Source organism: Phyllostomus hastatus, unplaced genomic scaffold (genome assembly GCF_019186645.2).
Source record: "Phyllostomus hastatus isolate PE091 unplaced genomic scaffold, TTU_PhHast_1.1 phas_scaffold_78, whole genome shotgun sequence".
NCBI classification, from domain to species: Eukaryota; Metazoa; Chordata; class Mammalia; order Chiroptera; family Phyllostomidae; genus Phyllostomus; species Phyllostomus hastatus.
In genome coordinates this window covers 93,682,463-93,706,151 of record NW_025334041.1, presented here as the reverse complement: position 1 = coordinate 93,706,151, position 23,689 = coordinate 93,682,463, and the positions used below count along the sequence as shown (strand labels likewise).

Genomic DNA, 23,689 nt, shown 5'->3' with positions numbered 1-23,689 from the left:
GTTCTACACTTGAAACTAATATAACATTGTAAGTCAACTGTAATTTAAAAGGAAAAAAATATTGTTTTTTAAGATTTATTTATTTATTTTAGGGAGAGGGAAAGGGAGGGAGGGAGAGGGGAAGGGAGGGAGGGTGGGAGGGAGGGAGGGACAGACAAACATCTATCAGTTGCCTCCCACACCTCCTACAAACCCAGGCATGTGCCCTGACCTGGAATCTAACCTATATCCTTTTGGTTTGCAGGATGATGTCCAATCCACTGAGCCATACCAGTCAGGGCAAATAAAAAATTTTTAGGTAGCTTGTCTAAACTGCAATGTGTTGTAAGTATAAAATATTGTAGATACTACTGCTTTAAATAAAATTTAAAATTAAAATTAATCTCTCCTGTTTCATTTTGCTTTTTAAAATATGCCCAACAGGAAATTAAAATTTCTACATTTTTGGTATATACTTATAGTTTACATTATAACCCTACTGAACAATACCAATCTACAATAATTATAAGTGAATAAATACAAGCTAGAATTACTTCCCTGAAGAAAATATAAGTTTTATGTTTTTTATGTTTTTATTTTAACAGACTTACCCATCATGATGGTGGTGATGGTGGTGATGATGGTGGTGATGTTGTGGACCAATGAACTGCCGACAATTAAATAATTCATTCCCAATGGTTTCCCCAAGAAAGTCACCAGTGCGTGTAATACATGATTCCTGAGATGCTTGTGCTATATGAGCAGCATTCATTTCCCCTGAAATATCATGTTCTGGGTCTTCAGAGTGTGAACAGGTATCTAGCATTCGTATTCGATTATCTACCGTTGGCAGTGACTCAGTGTTAAAAACCAGGTCTTTTCCTGTTCCATTGCTTGTCCCACTTCTTTCTGATGGACCTTGCGAATCCCCTAAGCAAATGCCTGCTTGACTTTCTAACTTTCTGTTCCGAAGATCTGTACCACAACTACTTTTAGGAGGATTATGACCATGATCGTCATCTTCATCTTCTTCTTTAAGGGCTTCAATATCTGCAATGTCTTCTGAGTGTACCTCACTACCAGGGCTCCCCGCTGACTGGCTTGCATGGCTAGAATTCACTTCATTGCTAGACCCATCACTATGCCCACTGCTGCTACCAGGACCACTGCTTCCATCTTCACCGCTGTTGGCAGTTTCATCAGAACTTCCCTGCATGGATTCCTGTATTTAGAAACAAACAGATTTAACTAAATATTTACACTAGTAAGAAAAAAATAACTGATATTAACACAGTATACTTTTTAAAAGGCTGCTGCAGTCCTGACTCATTCCTTTGAACAATACACAATGGAATTAAGAACTCAAACTAAAGTACCTCAATAATACTACTTAAAAGACAGATCAGGCCTGAACATAGATCATGTTTAGATTCCTAGCTCAAAGAATACACATGGCAGAAATCCAAAAATCACTTTGGGGTGGGATGGGGGGGCAGGGCAGACATTTTTCATACCTCTGTGTCTGAAAGTCGCTGTTGCACATGTTTGGTTCTATTAATAAGTTGCTCATCCATTTCAATGTCACTGCCTCCACTTTGATGGGTATCACTGTTATCACTGCTCTGAGGACTAGCTGCAGGTGACCCTATATTAAATAGATTTTTTTGTTTTATTCCTAATGTATATTAATACAGACCTATCAGAATGACACAATTCTTTAATTCTTTGATTTACCAAAGCTTCATGCTCAGTAGCCAAAAATATAACATTTGTCAAGGAGGATCAATTAAGTCAAGATGCTAATATTTTAAACAAAAAGGGTGACCTAGATAACTAGTTAAAGATTTACGTCTTCTGCTCAATATGAACTTAATGACTCTGATGTAAATATATAAAATCAATTAACTAATGACCGTCGTCAACGTGAGTATAAGTCATCTTGCCATGCACTTCTAAGACCCAACTTACAAGGTGATGGAGCTGCTCTTCTCAGCTCTTCTTCCTCTGAAGGAAAAGGAAAAAACAGGAGGGAAATATTCTAAATGACTCCGCTTATTTGGGACAGCATATCAGTTGTTCTTATTACATAATCAACAAGATACAGGTAGGGAAATCTGCAGTAATATAAGTCCCCACCACCTGCAGTAGTAGCTGGGGGTGCCTACATAGAAAAGCCTAAGAAAAGAGTGGTGTATGGTACCAGAAGACAAAAATTGGGGTAAAGTTGATAAAGTTTTAGAGAGTCCTATAATACATGTAAAAAGCATTATAAAATAACACCTGAAATGAGAGTAAAAAAGATGAACTTAACCCCAATTTATTCACACTTTCACAAACACTATAGTGCCCATCTCAAACTTATTTTGAAATTAAGGTTGAATTGAACTACTCAGCAGAAACTACTTCAAATTTGAGCTATAAACCTTGGATAGCTTACTTAAAAAAATACATTATACTTTACTAACCTTTCTTATTTCCAATGGGAAGATTGGTATTTAATAAAGATGCAAAAGAACTCTGTTTAGATAGCTGAGCCTTAGCTGCTAGTGCATTATTCCATAATGCTTTAATTAACATCGATGCCAAGTACAATGTCTTAAAAAAAAAAAGAAAGGTTGAAATTAGAAGTTTTAGGTAACACTGTAATAAATTTAATATCCGTTTGCCTAACTGAAATGTTAACCATAATAAACTACAGGTTAAATTATATGAATCACAAATACATTTTCATATTACTAAAATAAATATCGTTATGTTTTGAATAAATTACCTGTTCAGTATGAACACTTGGCTCAAGAGCTGAGACCAGATTGAGAAGATGTCTCAGTGGTACTGGATCCAAATTCTTGATGAGTGAGGGAAATAAATCATGTATATACCGACTACAATGTTTCAACTACAAAATAAAGGTAGAGACAATAGTAAAAAACAATTACCCTACATAAATAAATAATCTAGTAACAAAATAGTTATAATATAGTTTGTATTTTTTAAAGTCTTAGTGCTTTTTTTAAAAGCCCAGGTGGCTGCTACACTAACTGGACAAAAAGTTCATTTGGTTTTTCCCCTAATATGACTCTAGTAGTGCTTAGTTGTCTTGAACTTCATTCAAAACTATTTTGTTAGTGTATTGTGAACGGTGTCGCATCAGTGTGCATTCAAAAATAAAATTTCAGCCAAGATGGAGGCGTACATAGATACACTTTGCCTCCTCACACAACCAAAAAAAGGACAACAAATTTAAAAACAAAATAACCCCAGAACAGCCAGAAAATCGAACTGTATGGAAGTCCAACACCCAAGGAGTTAAAGAAACATTCATTCAGACCAGTAGGAGGGGCAGAGACAGGCAGCTGGGGTGGAGAGGATGCCCAGCAACACTATTGCTGGAGTACTGGGTGGGTGAGACGGCATCTGGCAGTCCCAGATTTCCATGTGGATAAACTGGGTGGAACAACTGGGGAGCAAGACAGAAAGCACAACCCAAAAAGCATTCCAGCAGAGGAAACTAAAGCCTCAAAAACCACTGGCTACAAGAACATGTGGCAACTGCAGCATCAGAAGAAACTCCCATCCTAACAGGAGAGTACATTGGAGAGAGCCACAGGATCCTAGAATGTACACAAACCCACCCACCCTGGAATTAGTACCAGAAGGACACAATATGCTTACGGGTATCCGAGGAAGTGACTGAAAGCCAGCTGAGAGCAGAGCAAGCAGCACTGCTCCCTCTCGGACCCCTTCCCCACATACAGTGTCACAACACAGTGATGTGGGTTGCCCACCCTGGCAAACACCTAAGGCTCTGTCCCTTACAATGCAATAGCTGCACTGAGGCAAAGAAATATGGCCCATATGAAAGAACAGATCAAAACTCCAGAAAAACAACTAAGCAACAAAGAGGCAGCCAACCTATCAGATGCAGAGTTCAAAACACTGGTAATCAGGATGCTCACAGAAATGATTGCATTCTCAAAATGAAGGAAGAAATGAAGGCTATCCAAAGTGCAATAAAAAAAGCATACAAGGAACCAACAGTGAAGAGAAAGAAACTGGGAGGCTCAAATCAATGATTTGGAGCAAAAGGAAGAAATAGAAATTCAACAAGAACAGAATAAAAAAACAAGAATGCAAAAAAATGAGGAGAGGCTTAGGAATCTCTGGGACAACTTTAAATGCTCCAACATCTGAATCATAGGGGTGCCAGAAGAAGAAGAAGAGCAAGAAATGAAAAACTCACTTAAAAAAATAATGAAGGAGAACTTCCCTAATCTGGCAAAAGAAATAAGACTTCCAGGAAGTCCAGGAAGCCCAGAGAGTCCCAGAGACATTATACCCAAAGAGGAACACACCAAGACACATCACAATTAAGTTACCCAAGATTAAAGATAAGGAGAGAATCTTAAAAGCAGCAAGAGAAAAGGAGACAGTTACCTACAAAGGAGTTCCCATAAAACTATTAGCTGATGTCTCAAGAGAAACCTTGCAGGCAAGAAGGGACTGGAAAGAAGTATTCCAAGTCAAGAAAGGCAAGGACCTACACCCAAGATTATTCTATCCAGCAAAGTTTTCATTTAGAATGGAAGGACAGTGCTCGCTTCGGCAGCACATATACTAAAATTGGAACGATACAGAGAAGATTAGCATGACCCCTGCGCAAGGATGACATGCAAATTTGTGAAGCGTTCCATATTTTTATGCATCCCAACGTTCATAGCAGCACAATTTACAATAGCTAGATGCTGGAAGCAACCAAGATGCCCATCAGTAAATGAATGGATCAAAAAATTATGGTACATTTACACAATGGAATTCTATGCAGCAGAAAGAAAGAAGGAGCTCCTACCCTTTGCAACAGCGTGGATGGAGCTGGAAAACATTATGCTAAGCGAAACAAGCCAGGCAGTGAAAGACAAATACCATATGATCTCACCTTTAACAGGAACCTAAATAACAAAACAAAGAAACAAGCAAAATATAACCAAAGACACTGAAATAGAGGACAGGCTGACGGTGACCGGAGGGAAGAGGGAATTTAAGGGGACAGTGGGAAGGGTTCACAGGAACAAACTTAAAGGACACATGGTCATAAACTAAGGGGAGGGTGGTAATGGGAGGGAAGTGGGGAGGGTGGGAGGGGGGGACTGGATTGGGAGTAAAAAGGAGAAAATTGTATTTGAACAATGATTAAAAGAAAAAAAATAGAATGGAAGGACAGATAAAGTCTTTCCCAGATAAGGTCAAGTTAAAGGAGTTCATCATCACCAAGCCCTTACTATATGAAATGTGAAAGGGACTTATCTAAGAAAAAAAAGCAGCACTGCTCCCACTATGAACACTAGGAACAGTAAAAGGACAAGAAACTCACATCTATCAACAACTGAACCTAAAAAACAAAATAAAAACAAAATCTAAGCAAACAATTAGAACATGAACAGAATCGTAGAAATGCAGATCACAGGGAGTGTTAGCAGGGAGGAGAAGAGGGGAGAGGTATAGGAGTAAAAAGGTACAGAGAATAAGAAGTGTAAATAGTAGACATTAAGTAGACAGGGTTGTAGTAAGAATAGTATAGGAAATGGAGAAACCAAAGAATTTATATGTATAACCCATGGGCAGGAACTAAAGGGCTTGGGGGGAATGCTGGAAGATAGGGAAGTACAGGGTAGAGGGAAATATAGAGGGGAAAAACTGGGGCAATGTAATAGCATAACAATAAAATATAATTTAAAAAACATTATTTTATTTTTAATTTTATTGTAAAAACATTTTAAAGATCGAGCGTATCAATTACAAGAATGTGCAACTGTATCTTTTGTATATTTTTATTATAACACATTACTATTACTTGTAACAGTAACTAATCTAATATTTTTACATATTTAATAAGTAGTAAGAAGCTATAAAATTCACAGACTTGTTTCATATATGTAATTTTCAAATATAATTACTGTATTCTGGTGGATATTTCACTTTTAAGAGTTTAAAATAACAGTTTAGATATTTTGTTTACTTAAATAGTAAATTTTATACACAAATCCCATAACTGTTCAAAATCCACAGACCACACAAAAATCCAACCACAAATTTGAAACCAAAAGCTTGAAAATAATCAGCAAAAGCCAATGTAAACAAAGCTAAAGACAACAAAGTAGATACAGTTGTAATCATAACAGACAAAAGGCCAATTTCATGTAATGAAAATGAGAATGACAAATACTCTATAAACAGTCTCAGAAAAGAACACAAAAATGGTTTTTAAATACAAGATTTTCAACTTGATTCATATAAAAGAAATACAAATTTAAAATATCAAAGATATCACCATTTATTCACCAGTTTAGCAAATATCAACAAGTTTTAGAACACAATGTATTGACAATAAAGGATGCCCTGGATGGTGTGGCTCAGTGGACTGAGCACTGACCTGAAAACCAAAGGGTTGCCAGTTCAATTCCTGGTCAGGACACATGCCTGGCTTGTAGGCCAGGCCCCCAGTAGGGAACACACTCAAGCAGCCGCCACACACTGATGTTTCTCCCCCTCTCTTCTTCCCTTCCCCCCTCCCTAAAAAGGAAATAAATAATATCTTTTTTTAAGATTTTTATTTACTTATTTTTAGAGAGGGAAGGGAGGGAGAAAGAGAGAGAGAGGGGGAGAAACATCAATGTGCGGTTGCTGGGGGCCATGGCCTGCAACCCAGGCATGTGCCCTGGCTGGGAATCGAACCTGGGACACTTTGGTTCCCAGCCCGCACTCAATCCACTGAGCTACGCCAGCCAGGGTGGAAATAAATAATATCTTAAAAAATAAAATAAAAGCCCTGGCTGGCGTAGCTCAGTGGATTGAGTGCGGGCTGGGAACCAAAGTGTCCCAGGTTCGATTCCCTGTCAGGGCACCTGCCTGGGTTGTAGGCCACGGCCCCCAGCAACCACACACTGGGGGGGTGGAGTGTGTGTGTGTGTGTGTGTGTGTGTGTGTGTGTGTGTGTGTGTGTGTGCGTGTGTGTGTGTGTGTCTAAAAATAAACAAAATCTTAAAAAAAAGAAATACTACCTTTAATAAATAAATAAATAAATAAATAAATAGATAAAGGAAATGTGCCACCATCACACCATTATCTACCACAAGTAAATTACACATATGCTGTAACCTAACAATTCTATTTATAGGTAGGAACTAATCCTACATAATATGTGCACATGGGTGAAATGACTATGTTAGAAGCTACTTATTGTATCATTTGTATAATAGAAAAGATTGTGGTAAAATAAGACCTATGGAAAAAAATGGTTAAATAAATTACAGTGCCATGCATATAATGAAATACTATGGCATCTTTAAAAAGAAAGTTTGATATATTGATAGGGAATAATCTCCAGGATAAATTAAGTGAAAAAAGACAAGTCCATTTAATATTCAACATCTGTGGAAAAGACGACGACAAGGGAAGAAAAATGTTTATAATTAGCTATTTGTATACAAAATCCATGAAGCACCTGAGAGGATAAGAACTGCATGCCTGGGAGACAGGGGCAGGAATAGGAAAACATGTAATATATCCTTTTATATTTATTTACTTTTTATATTTTGAACATGAGGATATATGCCTATTCAAAAATTAAATTAAAAAAGAAAACAGAAAAGAAATATACCAATACAACATTCTTGAAAGGATTCAGTATATAAATGAAAAAAAAAATAGAAAAATGTTTCTCAATAAACCAAATAGTTATTGTTAAGAACCCCCAATCAACTAATTTCCTTTAATTTTTTAAAATAAATTTTCATTTCTGATTTTTTAGAGAGAGGGAAAGGAGGGGGAAAGAAACATTGATGTGAGAGAGAAACATCAATCTGATACCTTCTGTATGTGCCCTGACTGGGAATCAAACCAGCGACATTTAAGTTTGAGGGGTAACATCCAATCAACTGAGTCACACTGGCTAAAGCTCATTTCCTTTCATTTTACCAGTAATATAGTAATAAGACTTGGACTCTAGAAGTCAGATTCCCTATGTTTCACTCCTAACTTTTTCCATGTCTCATAGGGGAGTAAGGCACTTAGAACACATAACGAAGAAGCACTCAATAAATGTGAGCTGTTAATAGTACCTGTGCTGCAGCCCAAATACAATCAATATGCTGAGTACTCAACCGCCCTTCAGCTGCCAAAAAATTCAAAATCACTTGGCACTGTTTGATAATCTGGAAAAGAAAAGCTTATTATAGTTAATTTTTTAAAATAGTCTTCTGTCTTAATACAACAGAGAAGTCATAAACATCCACAAACCTCAATATGTAAATTTGGTCCAAATATATGCTCTACTACATTGTTGCTTATAAGCCAGTCTGCAAGTTCTTTTGCAATTGACCTAAAATCAAATAATAAAAACAGTTAATACATTTAAAAAATTAATATCACTCTTTCCCATGTCTAAAAGGCAGACAGAGCTGAAAAACTAAATGTGTTCACATACAAATTATAAAGCAATGACTATACACAATTAACTATTTAGAGTATTACACAAAGAATAACAAAATATAAGAGATGGTAATATTACCCTAACTTTATAAACAAGCAAAAAAAAAATTCTAGAAAGAGAAACAACTTAAACCAGGTACAAAGGAGAGAATACCAACTGCTAACATAATAAGCGATATGTTTTTCTGCTCAAAGACAATGCCTTCCCACTTTTAAATTTCTATAGTAGGCACTGAAGTGGTCAGGGAAGGTTTTCCAATATAACCTCTACAGTAAGGTACCATCAGGAAAGTAGATTAGCAAAATGATAAAAAAAATTATCTTCAAGCCAAACTGCACATCTCTTGCCTGATACTGATGAAGATTTCACTAATGTCAAAAAATATTAGGTGATAGTTCCTGATAGTTCATAACAACTTAGTTACATTAACCAATATATTTTTCTCCATTTCAAAAAAATTTTTTATGTTATAACAGTTTTAGGTTACCCCTCATTTTTCAAGATCTAAAATCCACTCATTTTTAGAGGAATAACTCTCTCACTAGCATACAAATTAACCTCTTCTGTTAGTTCTACCAATAAGGTAGTGTGGGTTTATCAGTCATCTTTTACAGCTTTGAAACATACATGACATCTAATAAACTGAACATACAGGGTGGAGCAAAAGTAGGTTTACAGTTGTATGTGAAAAAGTCAATTCCTGCATTATTATTTAATTATTATTATTTTCCAAAGGAACAACTCTAAATCTACTTTTACCGCTCCCCGTATTTGATGTGTGCAGTTTGATGAGTTAAAGCTTAAGTATCCATCTGTGAATCCATCAGCACCATCCAGACAATAAATACATAATCAACCAGTTTCTCCATGCCCTTTTGTAATCCACCCCCTTTTCAGCCTCACAACCCCATACCCTAACTAGTGACCTGCTTTCTATTATTAGATATTAGGTTTCATTTCCTAGAACTTTAGGCATAAAACAAAGTGATACAGTATACACTCAAAAGTTTTTAAATCTGGCTTTTCACTCAACATAGGATTTATCCATTTGTTGCATTTATCAATGATTGTTGGTTTCTTCTAGATTTTAGCAATTATGAATAAAGCTGATATAAAAATCCATGTGCAGGTTTTTGTGTGGACATAAGTTTTCCACTCCTTTAGGTAAATATCAGGGAGTATGACTGCTGGATCATGTCATGTGATAAGAGGATGTTGAGCTTTGTATGAAACTATCAAACTGTCTTCTAAAGTAGCTGTGCCTTCTTGCGTTCCCACCACCATTGGATGAGACTTCTGTTGCTCTACATCCTTGTCAGCATTTGGTGGTGTAAGTACTCTAGATTTTGACCATTCTAATAGTTCTACCGATAGAATCTCATTGTTATTTTAATTTGCATTTCCTTGATGAAAAAGGGTATGCAGCATCTTCATGTGCTTATTTGCCAGCTGTGCTGTGTATCTTTTTGATGAGATGTCTGTCAAAAGTCTTTGGTATATTTTTTAATCAGGTTGTTAGTTTTCATATTGCTGAGTTTTAAGAGTTATTTGTATATTTTGGACAATAGTCCTTTATCAGATGCGTCTTTTGCAAATATTTTCCCCCTGAACATGGCTTGTGTTCTGATGCTCTTGACGTTGTTTTTAGGAAAGCAGAAGTTTTTAATTTTAATGAAATACAGTGTATCAATTCTGTCTTTCATGAATTATGGTACTGCAGTCATCATACCCCAGGCCATCTAGGTTTTCTTTTATATTATCTTCTAGGAGATTTATAGTTTTGCATTTTATGTTTAGATGTGTAATCCACTCGCATTAACTTTTGTGAAGAGTTTAAGGTCTGTGTCTAGATTCTCTTTTTTTAAACATATGGTTGTTCAACTGTTTCAGCACCATTTGTTAAAAAGGCTGGCCCTGCTTCATTGTACAATGGACTATATTTACATGGGTCTATGTCTGACCTCTCTGCCTGTTCCATTGATCTGTCTACTCTTTGACCAAAACCACAGTCTTGATTGCAATAGCTTTATAATAAATTTTGAAGTACAAAACCTCCAATTTGGTGCTTTTCGTCTCAATACTGTGTAGTTTATTCTGGGTCTTTTGCCTCTCCATATAAACTTTAAAATTAGTTTCTAAGTCTGAAAATAAATTACTGGAACTGAGATTACACTGAATCTACAGATGAAGTTGGGAGGAACTGATACCATATCTTTAAAATTTTGAGTCTATTTACTGACATGGAAATACCTTTCTATTTATTTATTCTTTGGTATCTTTTATCAGAGTTTTGGTATCAAAGAGTTTTATCTCTTCCTTCCCATCTGCAACCTTTCATTTCCGCTTCTTGCCTTATTGCATTAGGTAGGACTTCCAGCAAAATGAAGAAAAGCAGTGGTAAGAGGGACATCCTCTTCTTGTTCCCGATCTTAGAGGAAAAGCTCTGAGCTTCTCACCATTAAGTATGATGTTGGCTGTAGGGTTTTTGTAGATGTTCTTTACCAAGCTGAGGATGTTCTTCTCTATTTCTAGTTGACTAAGAGTTTTTATCACAAATGAGTGATTTTGTCAAATGCTCTTCATGTAACTATGTGATTTTTCTTTAGTTTATTGATATGATGAGTTATAATAATTAATTTTGAAATGTTGAACCAGCCTGCATATTTGAGATAAATCACACTTGGTTATGGTATATAATTCTTTTTTATACATTGTTATGTTTCATTTGCTAGTATTTTGTGAAGGCTTTTGCATCTGTGTTCATAAGAAATACTGGTATGTACTTTTTGCTTTTTTGTAATGTCTTTGTCTTGTTTTGGTATTAGAGTAATGCTGGACTCAAAGAGTAAGTAAAGCAAGATTCCCTCTACTTCTATCCTCTAAAAGAAACTACAGTAATATCATTTCTTCCTTAAATATTTGATAGAATTCACAAGTAAACATATATGGGCCTGGTGCTTTCTGTTTCAGAAGGTTATAAATTTATGATTCAATTTCTTTAATAGATAAAGACCAACTCAGATTCTCCAATTCCTACTATTTTAAAAAAATTTAATGAAAGAAGTAGTGATGGGTAAATTGTAGGTAGAAGAAAACAGGTTTCAAAATAGAATTTACAGTTAAAGATCCCAAAATTTTTTCATCTCTAAATTATATATTAAAAAAAACTGAGTAATTAAAAAACGGAATAACTAATTTTTCTTATATGTCTTTAGAAGAATTACATTTAATTAAAAAACACTTACGAGATTTTTAAAAAAGCTATGGGCCTCAAAAGGTAAAACATTAAAATAAAACTACTAATGATGTCTTTGAGGTAAAAGATATTTTCTGGGTAGTCCTACAAAAGCTATAATCCATGACTGAACTGATTAGCGTAACATACAAAAAGACAATTCAACAACTAAAATTCTAAAAGATGAACTTCATTCTTTCAGTCTCTTGAAGGACATTAAAAGGAGACCCATGGAAGTTTTGTAATATCTGAGAACTATAATTATAACTGACCAAGCATAAAATTGGATATCATTCGTAACAACCATTCAGGACTCTGGAAACTATATAATGGGGACTCCCAGAAAGAGTAGGGGAAGCAGGAATAAATTTTGAAGAAATTATGACCCAAACATCCCAAATTTGATGAAAAATATTCATGTACAAATTCAAAACTAACAAATCCAACAGGATAAACACAAAGAAATCCATACCTAGACACATCATAGCCAAACTATTAAAAGTAGCAAGCATGTACAAGGGAATCACATTAGATTATAGCTGGCTTCTGATCAGAAAAAAAGGAATAGAACTATACTAAAGCAATATTTCCATAATTTTACTAGAATTAAGTTATAAATCTGAAGTAAACAATAATAAATTAAGATGCATATGGTAGCCCTTTCAGTTTAGCTTCTCCCCGTTTGGCGGGCCATGGGGATGGCACAGGCTGGGCAACGAGAGGCAAGGCAGTACCCACAGGGAAAGCAGGGGCCTGAGGGCCAGGGTGGCCGCAGGAGTAGAGGCAGAAGCTGGAGGGGAAGCAGCGCTCAGCACCACAGCCCAGGCCGTGCAGCAAAGAGAAGAATAAAGTGAATTGCAAACCCAAGAACCAGGATGAACCGGGAATCCCCTTCTGGCTCTGAGAGATTATGAGGAGCCATCAGGATATGAAAAACCCTGTCAGTAGCAAGAAGAAGAAGAGAGAGGCCCAGGCAGCCTTCAGCAGAACGCTTGACAAGGAAGCTCCACATAGACAAGGACATTGCAGTCCCCAAGTTCAAGCAGAGAAAGGGGGAGTCCAAATGGGCCTCCGTCCAGCGGGTGGAGCAGGAGGCCCAGCACGTGCTCTTCCTCAGCAAGAACAAGGCCAACCGGCAGCCCAAGGCTGGGACTTAGCCTGGGACTTAGCCCGCCTCTCTCCAGAGAAGACAGACATGAGTCTATTATGGTGGGAGACTTGGGTTGCAGCACTGGGTGGAGGAGAGTGGGCAGGGGACCCAGAGATCAAAGTCCTCTCCCTGGACACAGCCTGGGACCCAGAGCATGGTGCACAAGCTCCCAAGTTCCAGAAAGGGCTCCAGTCTCTGCTCTCCTTTTTTCCTCCCTGAAGACTACTTTTCTGAGCGACCATCGTCAGGCCTATGTCTGACACTGGACACCATCTGTCCTGAGTCCCTGTAGGTGGGGCCAGCACCTAGTTGAGACATAGAGAGTCACAACCAGCATCATTCCCATGAACCTAGCATCACCCTCACCTCTGTCCTGAACACACAGGTCCAGGCTGAGACGAACATGGGCCAAGCCCATAATCCTGTCCCTAACTGCCAATTACTTACAGACACTGTGGATTACCTAGGTTGAGCAAATCCTCACAGACTCCCCTGGATTCAAAAGAGTAGCACAGCTGGAGAGAGGAGGCAGGGAACAGGTCAGTGTGGGGGAGGAAAGAGCCCCAGGGGAGGGCTGGTCAGCATCAGGACCACCTGCTCACCATGCCACTGTTAGGTCCCCAGAAGGATTTTTCACAGGGAAGCCATCCTTGGAAGAGAAGTTACAATGGCCACTGTTGTAGTCACCTACAGTGGCCAATAAGGTCAGTGTATTGACTCAAGTGACTTTAACATAGGGCATTACAGTAAATTTCAGGGGTTGGGTTTTTTGTTTTTTAGATTTTAGAGTTTCACTGTTAGCTTAAGTTGCCCAATATTTGGCCAGTGGAAGATCTTGATCTTTTGACACTGATCTGAGCCTCAGATTGTTAATGTTCAAACACAAGGTGCTCCTTCTGAGATACGGAACCCAGATTCTGTAAGGGAACACTGTTCCCTCTAATGGTGGGGTATGGTATTGATGTAAAAACCAATATCTAAGTTACACAACTACTCATTGATGTTGGTATGTCATGCTTCCAGACCATTCTTGCAGACAGGCCTTGGAAATACAGAAAACAAAACAAGCATAACTTTAAATATCTGAGTTTATATTGATATTTTGCTATTAAAATGTAATCACTTTTTCAAAAACAAAAGAAAATAAATTTTAAAGCATAAAAAAATCAGTGGACTTAAAATTCAATGTTATACTAAGACATGCCTTCATATTGCAAAACAAGGCAATGAAAGAATTTTTAAAATACAGAAGAATATAGAAAACCAATAGCAGAATGGCAGATATACATTCAAGTATATACACAACATAAGAGTGAAAGAATTAATCCAATCAAAAGACAGAGAATGTAGGACTAGTTTTTTTTTAATCCAACTATATGCTGCCTCCAAAAGACATAAAGGATGGAAAAGGGTATGCCATGAAAATAGGAAGTATAATACAGTACTAACATCAAACAAAATAAACTTTAAGCCAACAAATGTTTTAAAGACACAAAGGAAAATTTCACAGTGATAAAAGGGTGCAATTATCAGGTACATAACAACTATAAACATATATGAAACTAATAAAAACTCCCAAAACACATTAAGCAAAAACAACAGAATTCAAGAGAGAAAAAGACAAAGCAACAAGAAAAACAAAGTACATAAGAATAAACCTGACCAAGGAGGTAAAAGACCTGTACTTGGAAAACTACAAAACACTAAAGAAAGAAATTAATAAAGACACAAATAAATGGAAGCATATACTGTGTCCATGCATTGGAAGAATTAATATCATTAAAATGCCCATACTACCCAAAGCAGTCGATAGATTCAACACAATCCCTATCAAAATCCAATGACATATTTCAGAGATATAGAACAAATATTTCAAAAATGTATGTGGAACCATAAACAACCCCGAATCGTCTCAGCAATTTTGAGAAAGAAGAACAAAGTAGGAGGGATCACAATACCTGATATCAAATTATATTACAAGGACACTGTAATAAAAACAATCTGGTACTGGCAAAAGAACAGGCACAGAGATCAATGCAACAGAATAGAGAGCCCAGAAATAAAACCAGCTCTCTATGGTCAATTAATATTCAACGAAGGGGGCAGGAGCATAAAATGAAGTAAAAATAGCCTCTTCAATAAATGGTGCTGAGAGATCTGGACAGGTAAATGCAAAAAAATTAAATTAGACAACCAACTTACATCATACACCAAAATAAAGTCAAGATACATGAAAAATAAACATAAGTTGTGACACCATAAAATCCTAGAGGAAAACAGGCAGCAAAATGGCAGATATCACACGCAGCAATATCTTCATCGATATATCTTCTAGGGCATGGGATGTAAGGGAAAGATAAACAAATGGGACTACACAAAATTAAAAACCTTTTGTTCACCTAGAGAAAACATCAGCAAAATGAAAAGAGAACTAACTGTATGGGAAAACATATTTGCTAATGATACCTCAGACAAGGGTTTGATCTCCAAAATGTATAAAGAACTCATGACTCAACACCAAGAAGACAAACAATCTAATTAAAAAATGGGCAAAGGTCCTGAACAAGCACTTCTCGAAGGAGGACATACAGAGGGCCTACAGACACATCAAAAAATGCTTAACGTCATTAGTCATCAGAGAGATGCAAATTAAAACCACAATGAGATACCACTTCACATCAGTCAGAATGGCCATCATTAATAAATCAACAAATAACACATGCTGGCGAGCATGTGGAGAAAAGGGAACCCTGGTGGCACTGTTGGTGGGAATACAGACTGGTGCAGCCACTGTGGAAAACAGTATGGAATTTCCTCAAAAAACTAAAGATGGAACTGCCTTTTGATCCAATGATCCCACTGCTGGGATTATACCCTAAGAATCTTGAAACACCAATTCAAAAGAACCCATGCACGACTTATATTCACAGCACCATTATTTACAATAGCCAAGTACTGGAAACAGCCTAAGTGCCCATCGGTAAAAGAGTGGATCAAACACCTGTGGTACATTTATACAATGGAATACCATGCAGCAGAAAGAAAAAAGGAACTCCTACCCTTTGGAACATCATGGATGGAACTGGAGAGTATTATGCTAAGTGAAATATGCAAGATGGCAAAAGACAAATACCATATGATTTCACCTATAGTGGAACCTAATGAACAACACAAACAAATGAGCAAAACAGAACCAGAGACATGGAAAGAGTAACAAACTGACAGTGATCAGAGGAGAGGGATAACAGGAGAAAGAAGGGAAAGGGTCTAGTCAAGGAACATATATATAAAGGACCCATGTGTATGGACAACAGGGTGGGACTGACTGTGAGAGCATAGGGAGGGGGCTGGGAAGGGAAAGAGCAATGGGGAAAGATTGGGACAACTGTAATTAAAAAAACAACTTTAAAACATACTGCTTATTAAAAAAAAGACCAATGCTACAGCTAATTGTTGTTATTCATGGCAGTTATATTTTATAAAGTTGCTGTACTGAATTAGATAATACTGAACCTCGAATCTTCTTTTTTAAAAAATTGTAGCCCTGGCTGGCGTAGCTCAGTGGGTTGAGCGCGGGCTGCGAACCAAAGTGTCGCAGGTTCGATTCCCAGCCAGGGTACATGCCTGGGTTGCAGGCCATAACCCCCAGCAGCCGCACATTGATGTCTATGTCTATGTCTCTCTCTCTCTCTCTCTCTCTCTCTCTCTCTCTCTCTCTCCCCCCCTCCCTCCCTCTCCATTTCCCTCCCTTCCCTCTCTAAAAATAGGTAAATAAAATCTTTTAAAAAATTGTTATCTCCCATTGCTTTCTTGGGTAAAAAGAGCATTTCATTAGCATCAAGTGCATCCTAGAGTAGCTTCTCTTTAGAAGAATGACTCACTGCAATAATGTGATTTTCTGTTTGCTTTTGACTGGAAGGAGACAGAAGGTTTGATTAAATGCAAATTTTATATAATAATTTTAGGTACACAATTTGTTCTATAATCCATTTGCAGAACTCCTTTAAAGACAAATGTTTCACAGAACTAAAACTAGTTTTGAAGTCCCCAGTTCTGTCAGGGCAATGAAAGGGAGGCTTTTCGCCACATGTAAAAATGTGATCATAAACCACTGGCAGCCTTCCAATCACCCCACTCCTCTCAGAAGAAAGAGACATCTTTCACTGGGTATTAAAATGTCTTCATGTTGCTTTCTTTTATTTGGTTCTTTTTTCTAACAGCTCCTTTGTTAAAGAGGTATAACTGACATAACATATTGGTTTTAGGTGTACAACATAATGATTCAATATTTGTACATATTACAAAATGATCACCACAGTAGGTCTAGTTAACATTAGTCACCATAGAGTTACAAAAATATTATTTTTGCTTGTGATGAGGACTTTTAAAACCTATGCCCTTAGCAACTTTCAAATGGGCAATAGAGTATTGACTATAGTCACCATGTGGGACATTATATCTTCAGGACTTATGTTATAACTGAAATTTTAGCTCTTCCAGGAACGGTGTTATTAGGTATTCACAATGGTCCAGCGTTTGACATACCATCAGAGGCTGTCCTACAATACAGCCTCTAACAAAACTAGGCTGTCCCGAACCCCTGGCAATAGAATCGTTTACCTTTATACCAAAAAGGTTGGGAAAGCACCAAAATCTGCATGTGGCGTGTGCCCAGGCCGACTTCGTGGGGTTCGTGCTGTGAGGCCTAAAGTTCTAATGAGGTTGTCTAAAACGAAAAAACATGTCAGCAGGGCCTATGGTGGATCCATGTGTGCTAAGTGTGTCCATGACAGGATCAAGCGTGCTTTCCTTATTGAGGAGCAGAAAATTGTTGTGAAAGTATTGAAGACACAAGTACAGAGTCAAAAAGCTAAATAAAAAATGGAGCTTTTCTGAGTAATAAAAATAGTTAAAAGGAAAAAAAATAACTGAAATTTTATACCTTTTGATACCCTTAACCCACTTTATCCCTCACCTTGCCGCTGACACCACCAATCTGTTCTCTGTACCTATGAGATTGGTAGCTTTTTGTTTTTGTTTTGTTTTTTGAAGCATATAAGTGAGATCACGAAGTTTTTGTCTTCCTCTATTTCAATTAACATAATGCCCTCAAGGTCCACCCATTTTTTCCATAATGTCAAGATTTCACTCTTTTTGATGGCTGATTATTATTCCATTGTGTATTTCTGTGTGTGTACACCACAGAATTGAAGGGAGAAAAAGACAAATGCTACTAATTCTGTTACTTGCAGCAGTTATATTCTGTAAAGTAGCTGCACTGCATTAGCTAATACTTCTCAATCCTTGAATTTTAAATCCTAAAAACAACTTACCCTAGCAGATTCTATGTTCTCTGTTTCAAAAAAGAGAAAATGAGGTTCAGAAGTATTTAAGTGACTTTTCTGAGGCTGCCCCACTAACAGGTACTGGAATTGGGATTCATATCCCATCCAACTGGTCCCAGAGCCAGAGCTTCTCACAGTATTACATTATACTGCATAGCATCTCACCATTTCCACCCCTCTGGTCACCTCTGTACCAGCACTAAAATAACAAAGAGCATCGCCTTATCTGACTTCATTTGAGAATGTGCCATTTTAGAGACTCGTATTTTTTTATTGCTCTCTACATTTCCACAAATGATAATAAAAACTATAATTATTCATTTTCAGGTTACAAATAAATTGCAGCAAAGAGGCAAATTCACAAATATGAAATCCACAGAGTGAGGATCCACTAGGGTTACAGACTTCAATACCCTACTTTGAATAATGGATAGAACTAGAGGGCCCTGGCTGGGTAGCTCAGTTGGTTATAGCATGGTCCCAGTATGCCAAGGTTTTAGGTTTGATCGCCCAGTCAGGACACATACAAGAATCAACCAATGAATGTATGAATAAGTAGAACAACAGATCAATCTCTCTTTTCCCCTCCCTTCTTCTTTCTAAAATCAATAGAAAAATAAAAAATTCAAATGCTTAAAAAAAAGGCAAAAAATAATCAACAAGAATATAGAAGGCAAAAAATACTACAAACTCATTAAACCTAACAGACATCTATGGAACACTCCATACAACAGCAGCAGAATAAACATTCTTAAGTACATGTGAACATTCTATAGCACAGATCATATGCTACTGACTAGTCCATAAAACAAGACAAATAATCCAATTAAAAACTAGGCAAAAAGTGAACAAACAATTCACCAAAAAAGAAAATAGAATGAATAATTATATAAAAAGATGATCCACATCATTATTTAGAAAAATGAAAATTAAAACAATAATGAAATACCACTTCACACTCACTGGAATGGCTATAATCAAAAAGACTGACAATAACAAACGCTGGCGAAAATGAAGAGAAACCAAAACCCTCATACATTGCTAGTGAGAATGTAAAATAATGGAGGTAAACTGGAAAACAGTCTGACAGTTTCTTTAAAAGTTAAACGGAAAATGACCATATAAAGGACAATTGTACTCCTAGGTATCAACCAACAGAAATAAAAACATATGTCCACAAAAAGACTTGTACACAAATGTTTAAAGCAACATTATTCATACTAAGCAAAAAGTGGAAACAACTGAAATATCTATTAAGTGGTAAATGGATATAAACAAAATGTGCCTATCTACATAATATACTCTTCAGCAATAAAAAGGAAATGAAGCACTGATTCACAACATGAATGAACCGCAAGAAAAACAGTATACTAATTCAAAGAAGCCAAATGAAAATGACCACTATCATAATGAGCAAATCCACAGAGACAAAGTAGATCAGTGACGCTGGGAATAAGACTACGAATGGGCTAAATGGATCTTTTTTGAAATGATGGAAATGTTATAAAATTGAGCTGTGATGATAGCGGCACAACTCTGTATTTACTAAAATTCCTTGTAAAAACAAGTAAATTTACAATATATTCAGTAGCTATACCTCAATAAAACTGCTTAAAAAGAGAGACCCAATTCACAGACTCAACAGTACTTACCACACTTTTTCTATTTGCTCCAATTTTCTCATACTGTACACACTTTTCTCTACCCAATTTCAACTGTTTCTACTCACTATTCCTCAGAACTTTTAACTCTTGTCCCTCTTTTTTCTTAAACACATCAGTAGGCTATATATTCCTTATACTTTTAAAATGGAATTTCTTCTTACTCTCTCAACCCACTGTTTCAGCAAAATAAAGACCCAGCCTGGACGTGTGGGATTACTGAACTGATGATTCCTGGATGGTTTTTTTCTTTTTGCAGGGGTGGGGGTTGGTTATGGCATTGACAACTTTAAAATTCTACTACACAGTGTTGTGGGGGTAGAGGTGTATGTGTGGCAGAGGGGAACTAGGGAACTGAAAAAGGAAATCCAGAGCTGTAGTTCTACATATATACATAATCTAAATAGCACTCCTAGTATAACCCAGAATTTATAAATCTACAACCAGTTATGGACAACACATTACGAGGGGACCAACGACAAAGGAATGTTGCCAGAAGTAAAAAACTGATCTAATAATAAATGTAAAACCCGTAAGATATGAAGAACAACCAGAGAAATAAGAACACTATCCTGGAGGAAAACAAGGGTAGAGACATAGTCTCTGGTTTTTCAAATTCATTAAGGGCTGGGTTCAACTGAGATTAGCTCCATACGGCAGAACTAAGATTAATGCATAAAAGTTACAGTAAAGCAAGAAATATGACATTCATATAATTATGAATTTTTAATACCTTAACTTTATAACTCTGTTCAAGCAGAAGTTATTATGTATTACCCAATTAAGATTTAAAAACTGATTTCTATAATCAAAAGACAACTTAATGAAATAAATACTGGAATAAATATTTCCAAAAACTTCAAAAGCCCCAAGCTATAAAAACTTCTTTTTACACATGAGCATTATTACCTTGGTTTTCCCCCATAAAATATATTGAATTAGGTACTTTCTTTTTCTGCATCAAGTGTGCTTTCTGAAAACTAGCAGTGCCACATTCTTTACTACTAATTCTCCTATATTATTACTTTTGCATTTTGTGCAAACAGCACTGTGTTTGGTATGTGCTCTTAAAAAACAGATGTTTCAATATATTGTTCTGAAAGCTTATTAAGACTGCACAAATGAAGCCAAAAGGCAAAGAATTTCTAGAAAGTACTTCAAATCTAATCAAGTCACAATTACATTTACCATATAAACAGCCACATATTAATATGGTATGACATGTATTAATGCTCTTACTTACGTTTCTGTGTCTGATACCAATGATTCATTATTGCACACATCATTGAAGGTGTGAAGCTGATTCTATAATTAGAAAAATTAAAGTTTTCCAAAATTATTCTTACATATGTTAGCAATTGTCAAGAAACATAGTTTGATATCTATAGATCATAATCAATAACCAGAACAAAATTATAAAATTTAAATAGATAATCAGATACATACATCTCCCAGTTGGTCTGGCTATTTTCTTTATCATATTAAAACATTAAATAAATTCATTCCATAAGTATTACTTATGCTTTACTCCACTATGCACCCTACAGAAAAAAAGCTGAATAGGGAATAACACAAAAATCTAAGGCAAAGCATTATGTCATTACAAAGATAAAATTCTGGAAAGGCCCCCTAAATAAACACATTTAAGAATTAACTTCGGAAAATGTCAACAAGTATTTTCTATGTTTACAAATTCCAATACATGGGTAAAATCCAGCTACTTCAGAATAACTACACTACAAAAACAGAAAACAGAAACAAGTAAAGCTAATGGAGAACTTGGTAAACCAGAGAAAGCATATACATTCTAAAGAACGTTGCTAACTACTTAGCTCTAGCAAATTGTTGTTATGTAATACAGACTCAAGGATATCAGAACTTCCTCCCCACTCTACCCCACCCCACAAGAGAGATCAATAATATAGATTTCTACCCATTTGAAATTGTTTTGCTACTGTACACCCCCCAAAACATTTTTTTTTGTTAAACTGGGCCTATGACCCATTAATTTGTGGCTTCCCCCTAGATAATGAATTAAGTAACTACTTATAATCTCTAATTCTTTTTCTCTCTGAACATATTGGTTTCTAAACATAAAAAACTCAAGAGGTAAAAAAAGAAATAGTGAAGGAGTTGGACCCTGAAATTAAAAAAAACCTAACATATAAATCCTTCTAAATCTAAGCCTCAGTCTCATATTTAAAACAGGGAAAATAAATAAAACTTGTAAGCACCATACAAAGTAATCCATGTAAAATACTAAGCACAGTGTCTGGCATAAGGCAAGCGGTCCATAAATAGCATGTATTATTATAATGATGATGATAGTCTGAAATGTAAATAAAAATTACCAAAAATAAAGCAAATATAACTCACCGTTATCTGACTTAGTCCAGCCAACCTCATAGTCAAAGTAGGTGACATAAAGTACTTAAATGCAAGATCTAGACTTTCTTTATCAAAGCATAATGTTGTGTCCAGCGGTTCTTTCACTGTGCTCCACATTAAGTCAGCCATATTGCGAGCCGCACTCTGTCTTAACTCTTGATCAGAGAGCTTGCATAAATACCTGAATGTTTCAGAAATAAAACATACACAAAACTTGAAAAATATTTCTAAAGACCACTCAATGTTTCAGTAATATTTCTTTGCTCCATAATTTCAAAATGTTTAGTACAGTAGAGCCTAGCATCCTGGGATTAACATTCCCAAATTAAACTATTTCACAGTGATGATTCAAAGATTTTATGGCGCATGGCAGTGTGTCCTTTACTGAGAGGCCAACTTAAATTAGAAATTTAAAGAGTCAGGTCATTCAGCATAGTATTATGCACCTCCAGTAAAGCTTTACTATTCTCTAATACCTGTCATGTATATAGCTTCTGTTTTAGTCATTTTAGCTGACATCATATAAAGTGTTATCAACTTCCCCACACAGCTGAAATTCTTTTAAATATGTGCATTTTAAATATTTTTTTGTCTTCCAAAAATCACAAGCCACTGGTTTTCCTTTCAAGCCTTGCCTATTCTATTTGGTTGGCTTCTCTTCTCAATCTAACCTTTCAACATTAGGGATCCTATGGGCTTGTAATGGATTGCAAAAAGTCCCCATGTTCCTCCCAGCACTGTATATAGAAGTCTTTACAACATAACTTTGCCACTCTTCCAATCAAGAGATGTAGTCTCTTTCTCTACTCCCTTGAATTTGAGCTTTGCTATGAAACTTCCTTTGGCCGAAAGGTATAAGAGATGTGACATAAGCAGAAGCCTGGAAAGCTCTTGAGCTTGCCCTCTCTCTCAGTGGGAACTTTTCCACCACAAAGAACAGTGGCTCAGATTAGATTGCTGTGTAAAAGAGACATGGCTGACACCCCAAACAACATCTAGCCAAGACACATATGAAACTCCCTCTCCCACCATGACCAATCACCCAGACAACCACAGGACATATAAGTAAGGCTATCCTAAAGCATCCAGTTTCCAGCCAAGTTAGCCCAGATCAGAAAAACTAGCCAGCCAAATAACTGTAGGAGATAATAAATGGCTATTATTTCAAGCCACTAAGTCTTGGGGGCTTTCTTACACAGCAAAAGCAAACTAACCACAGGGCTCCATCCTAGAATCACTTCTATTCTCTTTCTACATTCTCTCTCTAGATAACCCCATTCACTCCCATGGTTTTTAAGTGCTGCCTTTATGGTAACTCCTAAATGAATGATGTTTTTCTGAATTACAGGCTTATGCTCCCAATTTGCCAGTGTCTCTTAAATTATCCAAAGGCATGTCAAAAGGTAGTCCTCCTAGTCTTTCACATCTCAGTTAATGATACCCATA

At 36.5% G+C, this 23,689-nt stretch overlaps 2 protein-coding genes and 1 non-coding gene across 4 annotated transcripts in view; 2 read left to right on the top strand and 1 right to left on the bottom strand.

Annotated features, from left to right (window-relative positions):
- USP34 (ubiquitin specific peptidase 34) overlaps window positions 1-23,689 on the bottom strand; it is a 220,397-nt gene that overhangs the window by 139,386 nt on the left and 57,322 nt on the right. For both annotated transcript variants that reach the window (XM_045827191.1, XM_045827192.1), the window contains exons 7-15: window positions 22,232-22,424; window positions 21,099-21,160; window positions 8,272-8,353; window positions 8,094-8,186; window positions 2,750-2,875; window positions 2,445-2,574; window positions 1,948-1,983; window positions 1,494-1,624; window positions 591-1,201 (exon numbers count right to left, since the gene is read on the bottom strand). In XM_045827191.1, coding sequence (XP_045683147.1) covers window positions 591-1,201; window positions 1,494-1,624; window positions 1,948-1,983; window positions 2,445-2,574; window positions 2,750-2,875; window positions 8,094-8,186; window positions 8,272-8,353; window positions 21,099-21,160; window positions 22,232-22,424 — 1,464 coding nt within the window. The remainder of the gene's footprint in view (window positions 1-590; window positions 1,202-1,493; window positions 1,625-1,947; window positions 1,984-2,444; window positions 2,575-2,749; window positions 2,876-8,093; window positions 8,187-8,271; window positions 8,354-21,098; window positions 21,161-22,231; window positions 22,425-23,689) is intronic.
- LOC123812212 lies at window positions 4,570-4,676 on the top strand. Its single transcript, XR_006784501.1, has one exon. It is a non-coding gene; the product is annotated as a U6 spliceosomal RNA (small nuclear RNA).
- Window positions 17,345-17,774, top strand: LOC123811173 (60S ribosomal protein L34-like). Its single transcript, XM_045827194.1, has one exon. It carries the CDS (start codon window positions 17,374-17,376, stop codon window positions 17,725-17,727), a length of 354 nt encoding a protein of 117 aa, XP_045683150.1. The 5' UTR covers window positions 17,345-17,373; the 3' UTR covers window positions 17,728-17,774.

Excerpts from the sequence above, each read along its gene's own strand:
- LOC123811173 (XM_045827194.1), top strand. The coding sequence starts at position 17,374 with ATGGTCCAGCGTTTGACATACCATCAGAGGCTGTCCTACAATACAGCC.